Source organism: Chlamydotis macqueenii, chromosome 26 (assembly GCF_036417535.1).
Source record: "Chlamydotis macqueenii isolate bChlMac1 chromosome 26, bChlMac1.mat, whole genome shotgun sequence".
Taxonomy (NCBI): Eukaryota; Metazoa; Chordata; class Aves; order Otidiformes; family Otididae; genus Chlamydotis; species Chlamydotis macqueenii.
In genome coordinates this window covers 6,307,588-6,323,796 of record NC_141581.1, presented here as the reverse complement: position 1 = coordinate 6,323,796, position 16,209 = coordinate 6,307,588, and the positions used below count along the sequence as shown (strand labels likewise).

General features: G+C 64.8%; 3 protein-coding genes across 3 annotated transcripts; all 3 read right to left on the bottom strand.

Moving 5' to 3' along the window:
- Positions 1-1,225: 1,225 nt before the first annotated feature.
- PLVAP (plasmalemma vesicle associated protein) lies at positions 1,226-3,911 on the bottom strand. The gene is made up of 6 exons (XM_086767303.1): positions 3,472-3,911; positions 3,033-3,123; positions 2,238-2,827; positions 1,829-1,952; positions 1,633-1,711; positions 1,226-1,530 (listed from the first exon to the last, which is right to left on the bottom strand). The coding sequence occupies exons 1-6, from the start codon at positions 3,847-3,849 to the stop codon at positions 1,524-1,526; spliced, it is 1,269 nt and encodes a 422-aa protein (XP_086623429.1). The 5' UTR covers positions 3,850-3,911; the 3' UTR covers positions 1,226-1,523.
- A 2,301-nt stretch (positions 3,912-6,212) lies between these two features.
- Positions 6,213-8,511, bottom strand: CCDC194 (coiled-coil domain containing 194). The gene is made up of 5 exons (XM_086767609.1): positions 8,182-8,511; positions 7,103-7,199; positions 6,801-6,933; positions 6,544-6,624; positions 6,213-6,383 (listed from the first exon to the last, which is right to left on the bottom strand). Exons 1-5 carry the CDS (start codon positions 8,509-8,511, stop codon positions 6,374-6,376), a joined length of 651 nt encoding a protein of 216 aa, XP_086623735.1. The 3' UTR covers positions 6,213-6,373.
- Positions 8,512-8,879: 368 nt separating this feature from the next.
- Positions 8,880-11,282, bottom strand: LOC147597615 (uncharacterized). Its single transcript, XM_086767420.1, has 4 exons — positions 10,929-11,282; positions 10,718-10,781; positions 9,435-9,504; positions 8,880-9,359 (listed from the first exon to the last, which is right to left on the bottom strand). The coding sequence occupies exons 1-4, from the start codon at positions 11,178-11,180 to the stop codon at positions 9,221-9,223; spliced, it is 525 nt and encodes a 174-aa protein (XP_086623546.1). The 5' UTR covers positions 11,181-11,282; the 3' UTR covers positions 8,880-9,220.
- Between the last annotated feature and the right edge of the window lie 4,927 nt (positions 11,283-16,209).

The following is a 16,209-nucleotide window of genomic DNA, read 5'->3' as shown; positions in this document are numbered from 1 at the left end:
GCTCTGGTGTCCGTCCCCCTCCCCAGTGCCACGGGGCTCGGCATCCCCGTGCCAGGCTGCGTTTTTTTCCTGGCCTGTGGGAGCATGTCCCGCACTCCAGGCGTGGGAAAAAACTGCCGGGAGAGGCCCCGTTTCCTGACCAGGAGGACAAACAAGGAGCGGGTGGAAGGGAAAAGCCACCCCCAGGCTTCCCCACTGGCACATCCCCCCTGCCCCACACCGTGGCACAAGGGACACGGGGCTCCATCCCCGCACCCCAAGTGCGCCCTTAGGACCAGGGACACAACGTGGGTGTCTTGGTCCCCCCCCCACCCCTGCCAAGGGCACAGCCGTGGGATCCTGCCAGCTCTTGTACCCACCTGGCAGATTTGAGCTCCGCAAGCCCAAAGATGGGGGCTCTGTGGGGACCCCCCTGCTCTCCCACCCCTCAGCTGAGGCTCCCAGGCTCTGGAAGCACCTCTCTGGTGCTCCGAGAGGTTTTGTAGCGGTGCTTCAGGAAATCTGGCGGCGGGCGGGTCCCTCTGGCTCCCCAGCCGGGCTGTGTGGGGGCAGTGGGGGAGCCCCTCTGTCACCCCCATCCCACCCCAGCTCTTCCCCAGGGATGGGCAGGGACGAGGGGACCCGGTGACATCCCCATCCTCCAGCAGCCGAGGGTGGTGGGAGCATGTGGCTGCCTGTATCCCAGGAGGAATGCGGCCGGCCAGGGGGACCCCGATGGGACCTGGGGGCGCTGGCTGGGTGTTGGGGATGGCAATGGGGATGTGCTGGGAGCGCTGCGTGTCGCCAGCGCGGTGCTGGCGGGGGATGGCGTGCGGGCCGGCAGGAAAGGCTCTTTCAACAGGAAGGAGCGGGAAGCGCGGCCGTAAATCAGCGAGCGGCAGCTGGCGATTAATCATCGTGCTCGACGCGTCCCTGCGCCTGCCGCTGCGCCCCGACCCCGTGCCCCGGCGTGCAGAGGGGGCTGGGTGACAGGATGGGGCTGCAAGGACTCGGCGGCCAAGGGCTTCCCGCTCGCTCGGCCTCATGCACTTCCTGCTCGCGAGCAGGGAAAGCCCAGGGCCAAAGTCTGCCCTGCGCCACAGGGGGTGGGCTTCCTGATGGGGGGACCACTGCAGTCCCCAGAAGAGGCACGTGAAGTCGGGACGGGATGTTCCCGCTCCACATCCCGGCTGTGACCTCTGCACCCCACCCTGCGTAGGCATCCAGGCACACACGCGACAAGCTGTGTCAGTGCTCAGGGCCGGCTGTATTTACAGCTGCCAACCGCCTCGTCTCCAAGTGTACGGGTACATGCGTGGGGGAGGCAAGCGTGCGGGAGGGGATGAGCATGGGGGCTTGGGGAAGGGGACAGGGAGGAGCGGCCCTGGCCCCCACTGCACTGGTGGTCCTCCCAGGGTGGAGGGAGGACGGCAGCGGTGCTGGCCGCTTGCTCCCAGTCAGGATTTGCTGTCTGTGCCGCGGGAAGTGCCTCCCGGGCTTGTCCTCGAGCTCCTCGCTGCCGTTTTCTGTGCGCCGCTCGGCCATTATGTGCTGCAGAGAGGGCGGGATCAGGCCCTCGCTCGCCAGCACCGCTCGCCCCTAGCCCCCTCCGCCTCCCCCGGCCCAGTGGGCTCCCGCGCTGGGCCCCCTCACCTGGGGTTCTTCAGGGTGGACGTGTACTGCTCCATGATCTTCTGCACCGACCGCTGGATCTCCTCCACGTTGATTTTGCCTGGTGGGACAGAGCAGCGGGGCCTGAGGTGGGCTGGGCGCTGCGGGGGGGGGACAGTGGCCCCCAGCATGATGGGGGGACCCAGTCCCAGAGCAAGCCCCCTTCCCCAGGACTCACCCATGTTCCCCAAGATGCCCTGGTTCCTCAGAACGTCTGCGTAGGAGCTCGTGCTGACGAAGGGTCCCGGCCGCCCGCTGCTCCCTGGCACCCGTGAGCCCATGACGTCGAAGAAGGTGTCCATCTGTGGAGGAGAGCGGGCGGTGAGCGTGGGCACCTCTGGGCAAAGGGGGCCCGAGGGCACTGTGGCGGCTGCGTGGAAGCGCACACGTAGGAGCGTGTTCGCGAAAGAAAGGTGAGGTTGCAGAAGTGCCTGTGCGAAAGAAAGGTGCATGTGCGAAAGTACGCGTGCAGAAGAAGAAAATGCCTGTGCAGAGGCGTGTCTGCAAAAGCACACGTGCAAAAGAAAAACGTATGCGCTTGGCATCGCGTGCTCCCAGCCATCCCCGTGCCCCGGCAGCTCCCTCACCTTGGACCCCATGCAGAAGTTGAGCTGCTCCTTGAAGTACCCGGCCTGCGTGGCGGCTTTGCTCTTCTCCTCCAGCTCCTTGCGCAGCTGCTCGTTCCCCACAGCCAGCTTCGCTTTCTCCTCCTGGCTGCCCTTCACCCGTTTCTCAGCGTCCTGCAGCCGCTTCTCCAGCTCCTGCTTCTCCTCGGAGCAGTTGAGGTGACACTGGTTGAGGTTCATGTCGCAGACACTCTTCCCCACGTACTTGGTCTCCCGATCCTGCTGCCAGAGGAAGAGCCTCTCCGTCTGCTGCGCCAGCCGGCTGAGCTGCTCCTGGGCGCTGTTGCAGCTGTACGAGCTGAGCATCTCCTTGATGCGCTCGAAGTAGTATCTCACGTCGGACTTCAAGGAATTGCACTCGTGTTTCTGCAGCTCCAGGTTGGTTTTGGTGGACTCGCAAATCTTCTTGGTGACATCGAGCTGCCGCTGGCAGCTCCTCTGCTCCTGGGCGGTTTTGGTCAGCGTGGCGTTCGCATTGCGGTAGCTTTCTCCCAGCTCCTTCTTGGCCAGGGCCGTCTGGTCCAGCTGGCTCTGCAGCAGCACCTTCTCGGCTGCAGGGTTGGCAGGGGACACGGGGTTGGGGTTCATGGTTCCCCCCCCCACGCCCTGACTCCCACCCCACGGCTCAGGGTGACAGCCCTGCCTGGCACGCGGAGGGGGCAGACCCCCAGTGCAGGCTGCAGTGGGTCCCTTAGGGGTGCTGGGGGTCCCCATGGGGCTGGGAAGGAGGTACGGGGGGGGGGGGGTGTCCCTTACCGCTGCAGCTGGCGTTGATGAGGCTGATGGTCATATGGCACTCGTCCAGCTTCGTCTTCTGGTAGAAGATGATCTTCACCATCTCCTGCAGCTGAGGTGGGGGGAGGAAGAGGAAGAGGTCAGAGCATTCCGCAAGGACCCCTGCCCCCCAGCATCACCTCCCTCCTACCCCTGGGTGGTGGTGAGAGCCCCGGGGGGCTGCTGAGGATGAGGGGGGGGGCTGTGAGACCGGAACCCCCCTTGGCCAGGGGCTGCCCCCGGGGTGCCAGGGCTGAGAGCCTCTCCGGGGCTGGGGGAGCACATCGGCATTGCCCCCCCCACACCCATCCCTACTGAAGCTGGTGGAGCTGAAACGAGGTCCCAGCTCCTGCCAGCAGCCCCCCAGCACCCATGGGTGGGCCGCAGCCCCCAGCACCCAGAGGGTGGGGGGGGGTCTCACCTTGGGGATGGAGGTGGGAGCCTGGGTGCTGTTGCACTTGTCCAGGTCCCGCTGCACCTTCTGGGCCAGGGCCTGCAGCCCCTGCTTCTCCTTGAGGGTGGTGTTGAGGGTGCGCGTCAGGTTGATGTTCCTGCTGCTGAGGGTGATGATCTTGCCGTAGCGTTCCTGCAGATCCTTCTCCAGCAGCCGGAGGTGCATGTCCGTGCCCGCCTGCGCGTTGCCGTACACCATAAAGAGCACCAGCCCCAGGATGATGAGGAATTGGATGAGGGAGGTGAAGAGGAAGATGTATTTCACGTAAAAACCACAGTCCCGCTTGGGCATCGCCTCCTTGGCCTCCAGACCAAACTTGGCCATACCGTAGCTGCTCTTCTCCATCCCACCGATGCTCTGCGCGCCCCACCCCACGGCAGCCCCTTTCAAGGGGGCCGAGCCGGGGCGGAGCTGGCTCCCGCCGCAGTGTTTATATTGCTCTATTTAATATTTCCTTCTGCTGGGCTCCTTCCTGCCTCTCCGGATGCCTCGAACGCGCAGCTTCTGTTGGTGGAAGGTGTTCCTGGTTGATAACAGATGGGAGCGAAGCCTGGGACCCTGCTCCCCCCGCCCCTGGGCCAGGGCCTGGTGGTCCCTCGGGGCCAGCTTTTGGCCCGAAATAGCCCCCAGCGCGGTGGGCAGCAGGGATGAGTCCCCAGGGACGGGCTGAGTGGGCTGTGGCTGCCGGCGCACGAGGTGGGGTGATGGAGGAGGACCCCGCCGCCCACACTGGTCACGTCCTCGTGGTGGGACGGTGGCATGGGAGTCACTGCCAGACCTCCCCTTCTTGCCGGGTCGGTGGGACGCAGGGACCGGTGCTCCTCCACGTCGGCTCCCCGGCGCCTTGCAGGTGGCTGGTGGGCAGGGGAAGGATGTGGCCGGGCGCTGGCTGGCAGGTAGGGTCTGGTCCCCGTCCCCATCTCAGCCAGTGGAGGAGGGAGCAAGGGGCAAACCCAGGCCTCTCCACGCCCACCCACCGGGTCCCCAGGCCGCCCGGGAAGCTGTGGCCGAGCACGTGGAGTGCGGGCGGCCCCACTCCCGTATAAGAATGGCCACCCATGCCAGCGTCGCTGCCACAGCGGCTCAGCCCAGCCAGGCAAGGATGGAAAGAGCTGTGGGCTTGGAGCTGTCTTCCCTCGTCCCGCTCCAGGTCTGGGGTCCCCAGACCCTGCCCTGGGCTGAGCCTGGGGCTGAGGGCTTGGGGACAGGCTGGGCGCATGGAGAGGGCTCCTCAGTGCGGGGAAAAGGGGTGGCATCAGGTGTGGGCAGCATCGGGGCAGGGACTGGAGGGAGAGGGGACGCTTGCCCGCCTGACCCTCAGCACCAGCGACCACAGAGGGGGCGTCTGGGGTGCAGGACCAACACCCCTGGGTCTGGGCTGAGCCAGACCACGTTTGGGTCCCAGTGGCCATTGCCAGCCCGTCCCCATCCCAGGGCTGCAGTGGAGGGACTGGCTGTGCCCAGGATCCCCCCCCAGCTCTGCAGGATGCCCAGCCTGGGATGGATGGGGGCTGGTTGGCTGCGGGAGGGCGAGGTGAGGGGGCTGCGGCAGGCGCTGACCCCGAGCTGCTGGCTGTTTCCTGCCTTCTGGCTGCGCCGCGGTCCCCGGGGGCCGGGAAGTGTCTGCGATGGCTGGGATGGTGTCGGTCCTGAATCCATTCTCAGCTACTGCCGTTTCCTTCCTGAGCCGCAAATAACGGTGAGTCACCCCCCGGCCCTGCTGCGGGGACCCTGCCCGGGCTCTGCCGGACCCCTGACCCTGGGACCCAGCATGCTGGTGGCTTTGCCGATGAGATGCTCCGTCTGCCAGCCCACCCCAAGGACTCCCTGCAGCCTCCCGAGGTCACCAGGGATCCCAAGGGGGCATCTGCCCACGCCCCCACCCACTGCAGACCCTTCCTCTGTTCCACTTTCCAATTAGACTCCCAACTACAATTAATTCTTCCCATGCCAAGGGCTAGTGCTGCGTTGGGACCGGGCCATGGGGATGGCTTTGCCCAGTTCCCCTCCCTGTCCCGAGCTGCTGTGGGACTGGGGTCTCACTTTGGGACCCCCAGGTTTGGGGTGCGGGAATGGTGCTGGTTTCACCCCCCACCAGCATGGGCTCTGTGGGCCAGGAGGAGGCCGGATGCCTGTGCCTGGCCTGCCTGCCCTCTGCACAGGATACCGCGGTGGCGCCGGCAGGAAAATCTGCAACTTTCCTGGAAACTTTCCCCAAAGCGGATCAAAGACGCTGGGAAGCGACAGCAAAACAGCAGTAGCTGCTCATCCGTGTCCCCCCTCCCCGGCCAGGCCCCCCTCGGCGTTTGGGGGTTCCATGGCAGAGCCGGTTCCTGCCCTGGCAGCTGCTGGGCACAGCGGTGGCAGAGCCCAGTTAAAGTCCTTTGGCGGGGGGGGGGTGCGGTGCCTTAGCGGGGCCATGGGGGCGGGGGAGCACTGGGCTTGAGGACAGCAGGAGATGTCCCGGTGAGAAGAGCGGCCTTTATTGCCCGGACGCCTGCCCAGTCTTCCCAGTTTCTGGAGTGCGCTGGGAACATGGCATCCAATCCTGGAGCTGATTTTAAAGAGCAGCTCTGAGCAGCCAGTCGGGAAACTGTCCTTGGGTGGAGAAAAAGCTCTGTCCAAAAGTCGGGCGACCGATGCAGCGGTGGCATCAGGACAGGACCAGGACGCCAACAGGATGAAGGCACGCGGTGACCACCAGCATCATCATCCGTCTGCATGCGCTGGCTCCAGTCAGGCTGAGCCGCTGCTTCGTCCCAGTGCTAAGGGGCGCTGTGGGACTGGGAATGATGGGCTTGGTGGGGCGGGGTGGGGGGGGCCCGGACCCCAGCCCCTAGCAGGGAGGGGGTCGGGGGGCTGAGGGGCTTCAGCCCTTCCTGCAAAGGAGAGGAGGGCAGAGAGTGAGTCCCGGTGTCCCGCTCCCCCGGGGCTCACGGGTGACAGTGGCATGTGCCAGGAAGCATGGGCAGCCGGGCTGGCTGCCCCGGTGAAGCCACCTCCCCAGAATGATGCATCCCCCCCACCCACAGAAGGTACCGGGATGGGGGGCACCTGCGCCCAGTCGCTCGGTCCCTCGCCCGCTGCCGCAGCACATCGACCTCGGCTGCGTACCCTCGCCTGTGGGAGAGCAAAACCGCGTGAGGGGGAGTTCTCCCTGTCCCAGGATAGGGGGCTGGAGGGTCCCCGTGGGCCGGGAGAGACAGGGCAGGGGGGTGGTGGGGCTGGGGTCAGGCTGTGGGGGGTGGATGCTGTGGGAGGGATGCCCGTGGCAGGGGGGGGGACAAGGACCTTACAGGGTGGTTTCGAGCTCCTTCTGCCGGGCCTCGCACCGCTCCCCGCGTGTCCGCAGCGCTCGCCGCTGCTCCGCTGCCGCCTCCAGCCGCTGCCGCAGCCCCAGCACCTGCTCCTCGCCCCGCGCCAGCTCCCCTGCGGGATGAAGGGGGTGGCGGGGTCACCCGCGCACTCCAGACCCCAACACCCCACACCTGAGCCCACACCCGAAGGGAGTGCAGCTGGGACCCCCCCCTCAGACTGGGTTCTTGCACAGGGTGGCGGGGGACCTGCGCCCCAATGCCACTGCTCCTGGGGGACTCACCTTGCAGGGCCGCCTTGCCACGGGCCAGCTCAGCCCGCTCGCGCCGCAGGGCCAGCACCTCGTCCCCCAGTGCCGTCGCGTTGGCCTCCAGCCTGGCCTGGGGAGAGGGGACATGGCGGCGCGGTGGAGAGCCATCCTCCTTTCTCTCTGCCCAGCTCCCTACGTCCCCAAGCTGTTAGGTCCCCTCGCTATGTCTCCCGAAGGGACGGGGACATGGATTTTGGGGAAATCCCTCTTTCCTGGAGGGATGGCTCAGCCTGAGCTTGGCGAGGACGTTGGTGCACCAGGGATGTCATGGGGGCCCCAGGCCACTCGAGTGCCCCATGGGTGCCATCCGGGGTGCTGGGGAGGCGACAGGGCTCCTCCCCAGCTGGGTCCCCAAAAGGCTGCACAACCCAGCCCCACTCCCGGCGCCAGCCCCGGGAAGCCGGAGCACTTTTCCAGCTTCTCCGGGCCATTGTTCGGCCGGATGAGCCCGGAGGGGCGGCGGGACACAGTTCTTCCTCCAGACTGCGGCCACGGTGTTGGGGCCAGGCCCTTTCCCAGCCGAGGCCTCAGCTAAAAATACCTGGGAGGAGAGAAACGGCAGCTCCGCACCAGCTCCAGCCTCTGCTGCCGCTTTGGGACGGGGTAATTACATGTGTGCCACGGCCACGGCTAAGAATAGCTGTCCCAGCTGCGCGCGGGCACCCGGGCAGGGGGATGGCAGCACTGGGACCGTGCCGCGGGACTGGGAGCAGCTGGGGGTCCCCTCTTGGGGGCGTCCCGTGGAGGAAGGCGGCCATGCATGCCTGAGGCGCTGCGGATCCCCCCATCCCGGGGCTGCCTCTCCCCATTCCCAGCTCGTCTCCGCAGCTGGCCTTTGCTCTGCGGGGGTTGCGTGCCTGTGGCATCCTTTCCGTCAGTGCCGGGGCTTTCCACCAGCCTGGTCAAAATCCCCCCCGGAGATGAAGCATCACCCTGGGCTTGGCTACCGCGCTCCCTCAGAATCCCCCTCTCCGCCCCAACATCGCTCTCCCCGTGCATGCAGCCGGGCGGGCTGAGACCCCTGCCCTGTCCCCGTCCCCACCAGCACCTACCACCCGCTCCCGGCACGATGCCAGGCTGGCGTTGAGCTTCTTGCTGTCACCGCGGGCCTGGGCCAGCTCCCGTCGCAGAGCCTCCTCCGCCCGCGCACCCGCCGCCGCCGCCCGCTGCAGCTGGGCTTGTTCCCGCTCCAGCTCGGCCAGGCGATTCCCCAGCTCCCGGCTTTCGTTGGCTGCCTGCTCCCGGCAACCCCGCAGCTTCCCCACTGCCTCCGAGCGCCACACCATCACCGCCACCGAGACCGTCACCGCCGCCACCAGCACCAGCAGCCCCGCGCACAGTCCCAGCACCTTCAGGGTGGCCTTGGGTACCGCGGGGTCCATGCCGGAGGGGGATGTGGGGCCGCTCGCCCACCGCGGCAGCGGCTCCGTGGGATGTGCTGGTGTCCAGGCGGGTCACTCCCTGGGTTGCTGTAATTGCTGCCTGTGGGTTTTTCTCGCCAAACCCGGCTTCGGGCTGCGGCTTCTCACAGGTCACAGCCCAGAATAGACTTGGTTTGTGCTGGAGGTGGGAGGATGCTCCGTCCCGGCGCCCAGCCGTGGGGCATGGCTGCAGGGACAAGCAAGGATGCGGCTGGGGATCTGGTGGGTGTTGGGGACGCCGAGGCTCCTGTCTGCCTGAGGGGTTTCTGTGACACCCCCTTGCCCCATCGTGCAGCAGGTCCTGAAGGCTCGCTGGAGCAACAGACCACTGGATTTTCACAAGGTTTTATTGGAAATCAGTTAAAAATCCCCTAACTGTGGAGCGCCTGCAGACCCTTTGCTCAGCGCAGCCCTGCTGTGTCTCTGTCCCCTCTGGCCCACTCCCCCATCCCCTCGCTCGGCCTGGGCACAGCCCAGGGTGGCTGGAGCGAAGTTGTCTCCCCAGGATGTCCCCAGAGTGAATTTGGCAAGCAGAGCGACCAGGGAGTAACGGGACGGTGTCAGTAGAACTGGTGCAGGGGCCACCCACTGCCACCCCCAGCCCCCACGGGAGCTGGATGGGGGACGGCCCCTCCTCGCTCTGCATCGGGTGATGGGGAAGGACGGGGGCTCACAGGAGGAGCACCCGGGGGACCAGCAGGGCCAGGAGGCTGAGGAATGTGGCTGGGAGCCCCTTCCCACCCGAGTGCTGGCTCCTCATGTCCTGGAGCTGCTCCTGCAGGCCCTGATTCTGCAGCTGGAGCATGTCCCTGGGTGGGGGGGGGGGAACGACAGGGAGTCAGTGAGGGCAGGGGGCGGGGGGTAGGGTGGGGCGCGGGGCTCACCTGTGGCGCTGCAGGTCCTCAAGCTGCTCCTGCTGCTCGGCCACCGTTGCGTTGAGTGCCCTGTTCGCCTCTGCAGGGAGGCAACAGCGGGCGGGGATCAGGGCGTCCCAGGGGACGGAATTTAGGGCGTCCCAGGGGTTGAGGGTGTCCCAGGGGATCGAGGGTGTCCCAGGGGATGGAAATTAGGGTGTCCCCGGGGATGAGGGTGTCCCAGGGGATGAGGGTGTCCCAGGGGATGGGGATCAGGGTGGCCCAGGGCATCAGGGCATCCCAGGTGATGGGAATTAGGGTGTCCCAGGAGATGAGGGTGTCCCAGGAGACGGGAATGAGGATGGCCAAGGGGATCAGGGTGTCCCAGGGGATGGGGATCAGGGTGGCCAAGGGGATCAAGGTGTCCCAGGGGATGGGTATCAGAGTGTTCCAGGGGATCAGTGTCCCAGGGGACAGGAATTAGGGTGGCCCAGGGGATCAGGGTGTCCCAGAGGATCAGAGTGTCCCAGAGGATCAGGGTGTGCCAGGGGATGGGGATCAGGGTATCCCAGTGGATGAGCACAAGGATGACACAGGGGATGGGGATTAGGGTGTCCCAGGAGACGGGAATGAGGGTGGCCAAGGGGATCAGAGTGTCCCAGGGGACGGGGATAAGGGTGTCCCAGGTGATGAGGGTGTCCCAGGGGATGGGGATCAGGGTGGCCCAGGGCATCAGGGCATCCCAGGGGACGGGAATTAGGGTGTCCCAGGAGATGTGGGTGTCCCAGGGGACAGGAATTAGGGTGGCCCAGGGGATCAGGGTGTCCCAGAGGATCAGGGTGTGCCAGGGGATGGGGATCAGGGTGTCCCAGAGGATCAGGGTGTGCCAGGGGATGGGGAACAGGGTGGCCCAGGGGACGAGGATCAGTGTGGCCACGGGGACGAGCACGAGGATGACGCAAGGGATGGGGATGAGGGTGTCCCAGGGGATGGGAATGAGGGTGGCCAAGGGGATCAGGGTGTCCCAGGGGATGGAGATCAGGGTGTCCCAGGGGATGGGGATGGGGTGACCCAGGGGATTAGGGCATCCCAGGGCATCAGGGTGTCCCAGGGGATGGGGATGAGGGTGGCCCACGGGATCAGGGTGTCCCAGGGGATGGGGATGAGGGTGGCCCACAGGATCAGGGTGTCCCAGGGGATGGGGATGAGGGTGGCCCATGGGATCAGGGTGTCCCAGGGGATGGGGATGAGGTTGGCCCAGCAGCCGTTGCCCATACCCAGACCTCCACCCCCCGACTCTGCCCAGGGTTCACCTTGCAGCTGGGTTACCCCAGCGAGCTCCTGCTCCAGCTCCAGGACTTTCCCCTCCAGCACATCCTGAGCAGCAGCAGATGGAAGGGGCTGGGGGGCTCTGGCTCGGGCACTCCCTTGCACCAGCCCAAAGCAGCCAGTCTGGGGCTGGGCGCTGCAGTTTTCCCTGCGAGGTCCCGGCCCCCCACCTGTCAGCAGTGCCCCAGCCCCTACCAGCTGCCCCCTGCAGTTGTCCCACTGCCCGTGGGTTTTGGCGAGGGACTGATTGGTGACAGCCAGGGCCTCCTCCAGCTGTGCCAGTGCCACAGAGCTGTTCCCCGCCACGGCAGAGCCCACGGCCGGCTGGCAGAGCACCACAGCCAGAGCTACCGCCAGCGCCACGACAGCCACCCCGAGGGCCACCATCACGCAGGTCTTCCAAGCTCGCTTGGCCAGGGGCACCCGGTGCAGTCCACAGTCCTCCATCCTGCCTGCTCTGGCGAAAAATCACACTTGACTGAGAGGGGGCTTGACGTTCACCTCAAAATCGAGCTGTTTCGGTTTTTGGAAGGTGGGACTTTCCAGGAAATCATGTGGTCCAGGAGCGCAAAGCACCGGAGGAAGCCGAATGACCTCCAGGCCGGCACTGTGTGGCTGCTTGCCCCGGCGCTGTACAGGCAGCTCCGCAGGTTTTGGCAGGGATGGAGTGAATTTTCTTCATAGCAGCTGATAAGTGGGCTGTGTTTTGGATTTACAGGGTTGATAACATGGGGATGGTTTTGTCACTGCTGAGCACTGCGCACGGCGTCAAGGTCTTTTCTGCCTCTCAGTCTTCCCCGGCAGCGAGGAAGCTGGTGGTGCACAAGGGTTTGGGAGGGGACACAGCTGGGACAGTTGACCTCGGCTGCCCAAAAGGACATTCCACACTGTGCTCAGCAGAAAAAGCTGGAGGGAAAGGAAGGAAGAGGGGGATGTTCGGAGAGATGGCATTTGTGTTCCCAGGTGACTGTTACGCGTGATGGAGCCTCACTTTCCTGGAGATGGCCGAATGCCCGCCTCCTGATGGGTACTTGGGGGTATAGAATTGGAGGTACAGGATACCGGGGTATTGGGGTACCTGCGGTATAGACAAGTAGGGGTATGGGGTACTCAGAGTACTGGGGTACCTGGAACATGGAGAATTAGGGGTACAAGGTACTGGGGTACCTTGGATATGGAGAGGTATGGGGTATTGGGGTACCTGGTGTATAGAGAATTAGGGATACAAGGTATTGGGGTACCCGAGGCATAGAGAATTAGGGGTCTGAGGTACTGTGGTGGTGCCACCCCTCCCCTCCTGGGTCAGAGAATGAAGGGCATGGGGTACAGGGTATTGGGGTACCTCAGGTATGGAGAATGGGGGGACAAGGTATTTGGGGTACCTGGGGATAACCGGAGAGTGGAGTAACCAAGTTTTGGAGTATCTGGGGTACAGAGGTACCCAGGGTGTGGGGTAACTGAGTGTGGGGTTACCGGGGCAAGTGGTACCAGTCTGCAAACCCTTTGTAAGCACAGCCCCCCCCCACCCAGTGCTAACCAGCACGGCCACCCCGGCTCCGACTGGGCAAAGGGGCTCAGCCAGGGGTGGGTTCTGGCCCTGGCTTCTGGCAAACGCTTGGCCCTGCGATCTCTGCATCAGGCCCGGTTTTCACTGGACACCCCAGCCCAGAACGCTCCTCAGCTGTTGCTCAGGACAGGTTTTAGGGCTGGGGAAGAGCTGACGAGGGGAGGAGGAGGGTTAAAGGGTGGACAAGGGCTATGCACCCTCCGCTCCATCCTTGGTGAGCAGCATCACAGTCCAGCCACTGCGTGGGCTGGTTTTTGGGAGGCCAAGAGTGGGGCCAGGGCTCTCTCTGCTTCTGTTAGGGAGAAATCCAGTATGTGTTTTTGGGGTTTTTTGTTTGTTTGTTTGTTTGTTTCCCAGGAGGAGTGCTAAAATCCTGGGGTTTTTAGTGCTTCTCCTGCTGCTGTGACTTAGCAGGGAAATGTCCCCCGAGAAAAGGCAACGCCAGCCGGTCCATCGCTGCCCCAAAGGACCCCGAAGCACTTTGGGGGACAGGGAGAGGAGCCTTCCTGAATCCTCTCCCTCCCACTCTGTGGGGAGGAGATGGGGGGGCACAGGGTGTGAGATGCGCTATTTGGATATGGGACACATGATGTAGGATGTGAGATGGGGGCTGTAGGGTGTGAGGCATAGGACGCAGGGTATGGACAGGGGGTGTGGGATGTGGGCTATGGAATGTGGGATATGAGGTATGGGATATGGGCTGTGGGATGTGGGATACGGGGTGCCAGATACGGAAATATGGGATATGGGCTGCAGGATGCTGCGTGCAGAATATGGGATATGAAACATGGCACGTGGAATGTGGGATATGGGATACAGGACTGAGGTGGCATTCCACGGCTGAGAATGTCACTGCTCCTCCCACCGATCTTATCACCCCAACAAATCCAAGTCCGGCCAGGTCAGAGTCGGGAGGCCGAGGCGGGGGGTCCTGCACTCGCCGTGTTTCCACACTCGGCTGCTGGTGCCACCATCCCCGTCACCGCAACTGAGCCAGAGAGCCGAGACCCTCAGCACAGAGCATGGGCAACCCAACCCCATGGATGCTCCAGCCACATCCTGGCCACTGCCTCACCTTTCCTGCCCCCAGCTCCAGAAATAGCTGTTCCACTTGGTATTTTTATTCTCCTGCTTCATGTGATAGAAAAAGCAATGGCTGTGAAATTAAAAACACACAAATATTTACCAAACTTCAAGTTTTTGAGTCAGATTTTCAACATCTGGAGAATGAAAAGGCTCTGGCAGATTCGATGAGCTGTCAGCATAAAGGCTTTAAATATGTTGTTATTATTATTTATGGTCTGGAGCCTGAAAAGAAATGAAGGCCAAAGGTTTCAAAAATAGCTTGAAAAACGGGAAGGGATGTTTTTTTCCAGAACCAACTTGCTTTGAACAGCACGATATTGAGATGCAACTCTTAAAAAATATATCTAAAAAGCAACTGGGAGAGGAATGTGCATCATTGAGAGCCATCCTGGCGCGCCGGAGCTCAGCCGTCCCCATGGTGTCCTGGCTCGGACTCGCTTTGGAAAGCAAGTGTTAGTGCTCTGGGCAGCCCTTGTCCCTTGTGCCACTCTTTGCCCCCAAATCCCAACTTCCAACGGCCCCTTTCCTGCGAAACACACAGCGATACCCCTCGCTTTGGGAGGGGTAGGTCTTCTCTTTCCTCCAGCTTGTGGGTGTCCGAGGATTGCTTGTTTTCCTCCTCGGACAGGTTGTCCAGAGGGAGTGCCAGGACCAGAGCAGCATCTCTTGGCCAGACTGCCTGGAATTGGGCAGCTGGATCTGGCCCAGCTCCGCCATCACAGCACAGATGGAGAGCTGGCACCTCCTGTGTCCTCTCGTGGCCGGGTGCCCGGGGATGTGTGGGTTTGAGGTCCCTGGGGATGCTTGGATTTGGGGTTCCTGGGGATGTTTTGGGTGCCTGAGGATGCTGGGCTTTGGGGTGCCCAGGGATGCTCCAGTTCAGGGCAGGGGGCCGAGGCTGGAGCCCTGGGCAGGATGCAGCCCTTGAAGCAGCAGTGCTGGGTGTGGTGCAAAGGAGCAAAGCCAGCGAGGAAGGGGTGCACAGGGGAATATTCTGGGGCTGCCGGGGGCCAGGGTCAGCCCACGAGTGCAGCTCCTCACCCCAGGTCCCGGGTGGGCGCAGAGCCTCTGCTTTTCCCTTCCATCCCTTGCCCACTCCTGTTCTCTCTCTGTCTGAGACGTGGATTTCGCTCCTACTTTGGGTCGGCTCCCAAATTGGGGTGGGAGGGGGAGAGATAGTGGAAGGCCGAGAGGGAGTGAGAGGCTGGGAAAATTTAGAGACCAAGATGGAGTTGGAAACCAAAGGGAGTGGGAGGCCAGGCGGGAGTGGGAGGCAGGGAAAAAAAAAAAAGAAAAGGAGCGTGCAGCTTCCCAAAGGCGTTTCCAGCTCCCGGCCGTGGCTCAGAGCAGCTTTTGTTCCCGGCCGGCGCGGGGGCGCACGCAGCGTGGCAGCGTCCCCCTCCTGCAGCCCGTGCCCTGGCTCCCTGCTCCCCGTCGGGCCGGTGGGGGTTTGGGGGGATGTACCCTCGTGGCAGGGATGCTGCGGGGCCCCCCGGGGGGGGGGGGGGGGGGGGGGGGGGGGGGGGGGGGGTGTTGTAAGCGAAGGGCAGCCCCATCCCGCGCAGGGGATGTGCGGGCCCGCGGGCGCAGCGCCCTGCGCGTTCACCTGGGCTCCGGCCAGCGCTGACGCTGCCGGCTCTCGGGCCCCTTCCTCCCTTCCCCCTCTTTGCTGTTCGCCCTTGGCCGGGCTCCGGGGGTGACGAGAAGCAGCTGAGCCCAACCTCACCCGCCGCCCCCCGCCCCACTTTCTCATCGCCGCGGGGCTGCGCGTCCCGCGCCGCGACGGGCCCTCGCCGGGCCCCCGCCCCTGCATCCCGCGGTCCCGCCATCCCGAAGCTCTCCCGGGGTGTTCCCGTCCCCCTCTCTGCCTCCCAGCTGCCGGCGGACCCGGCGGCCGCCCCTCACCCCCTCCGAAACCAGCGGCTGGGACCCACCGTGCCCCGCCGCTCGCCCAAAGCAGCGGGGACCCTCGCCCCGTCCCCCCCCAGCCTCCCACCTGCCCTCCGCGGAGCCGAGCTGGGACCATTGTCCGTGCCAAGGAGTTCAGAGGGCCCCCCCCCCCAAAAAAAAGGGCATTTTTGACCCCAAAGCTGTTGCGTTGCAGAAAATCCCTCAGGACTCCCCCGTCCTGCAGCCTGCGGGTCCGGCGTGGGGTCCCCACGGGGGTCTCCCCTGCCAAGCCCACTCCAGAGCCTCGCGCCGGTGGTTTTCGGGAACGATTACGAGAACCGGGGACAAAAGCGTCCCAGCCAGCAGCCTCGGGCGCTCGGCCCCGTGTCGGCTCGGGCCGGGCCGCGGGGCTCAGCACCGCCTGGGAGGCCGGGAGGTTGTTTTGGTACCCGGGGGTGCTCCACAGCACGCGGGTGGGGTGCCGGGTCTGGCCAGCGCAGGGGACGTTCGGGGCCAGGGTCGGGACCAAGTTGCTCCTTGTCCTCGGGGCTGGAGGGTGCGGGACCCTTGGACGGGGTCCGCAGGGTCAGCTCCCGCACGGAGGGTCCCGGACCTGGTGGGGGGGGGGGGGGAGCAGCAGGAGGATTTGGCTGCAGCCCCCAGCCCAACCCCTGACCCTGGTTGGGTTTCCAGCCCTCGGGAATGCGGGGCTGGGCTGGACACCCAGCACGGACCTCCCGCAGCCCCGGCACATCCCTGCCTGTGTGCCCCCGGCTCCTTCTGGGACGGGGGCGGGGGGAGCCCCGGGCCACCCCCTTGGCTTTCCCCTGCGCCCACCTCCCCCCAGTGCGCGCGGCACACCCTGGCACGATGCTCGGCGCTGGGATGGGATCCAGCGCGATGGAGAGGGCGCGGCCGCGAGCGCACGGGGCT

Bases quoted from the DNA above. Each gene is read 5' to 3' on its own strand.
- CCDC194 (XM_086767609.1), bottom strand. From the start codon at position 8,511: ATGGACCCCGCGGTACCCAAGGCCACCCTGAAGGTGCTGGGACTGTGC. The intron at 6,934-7,102 runs GTGAGTCCCCCA...TTCATCCCGCAG, and splicing joins TGGCAAGGCGGCCCTGCAAG to GGGAGCTGGCGCGGGGCGAG. The intron at 6,625-6,800 runs GTAAGGTCCTTG...GCTCTCCCACAG, and splicing joins AAGGAGCTCGAAACCACCCT to GCGAGGGTACGCAGCCGAGG.
- LOC147597615 (XM_086767420.1), bottom strand. From the start codon at position 11,180: ATGGAGGACTGTGGACTGCACCGGGTGCCCCTGGCCAAGCGAGCTTGG. The intron at 9,505-10,717 runs GTGAACCCTGGG...GCCTCCCTGCAG, and splicing joins TGGGGTAACCCAGCTGCAAG to AGGCGAACAGGGCACTCAAC. The intron at 9,360-9,434 runs GTGAGCCCCGCG...CCCCCCACCCAG, and splicing joins GAGGACCTGCAGCGCCACAG to GGACATGCTCCAGCTGCAGA.
- PLVAP (XM_086767303.1), bottom strand. From the start codon at position 3,849: ATGGAGAAGAGCAGCTACGGTATGGCCAAGTTTGGTCTGGAGGCCAAG. The intron at 3,124-3,471 runs GTGAGACCCCCC...CCCCCACCTCAG, and splicing joins CTCCCACCTCCATCCCCAAG to CTGCAGGAGATGGTGAAGAT. The intron at 1,953-2,237 runs GTGAGGGAGCTG...TCTCCTCCACAG, and splicing joins ACTTCTGCATGGGGTCCAAG to ATGGACACCTTCTTCGACGT.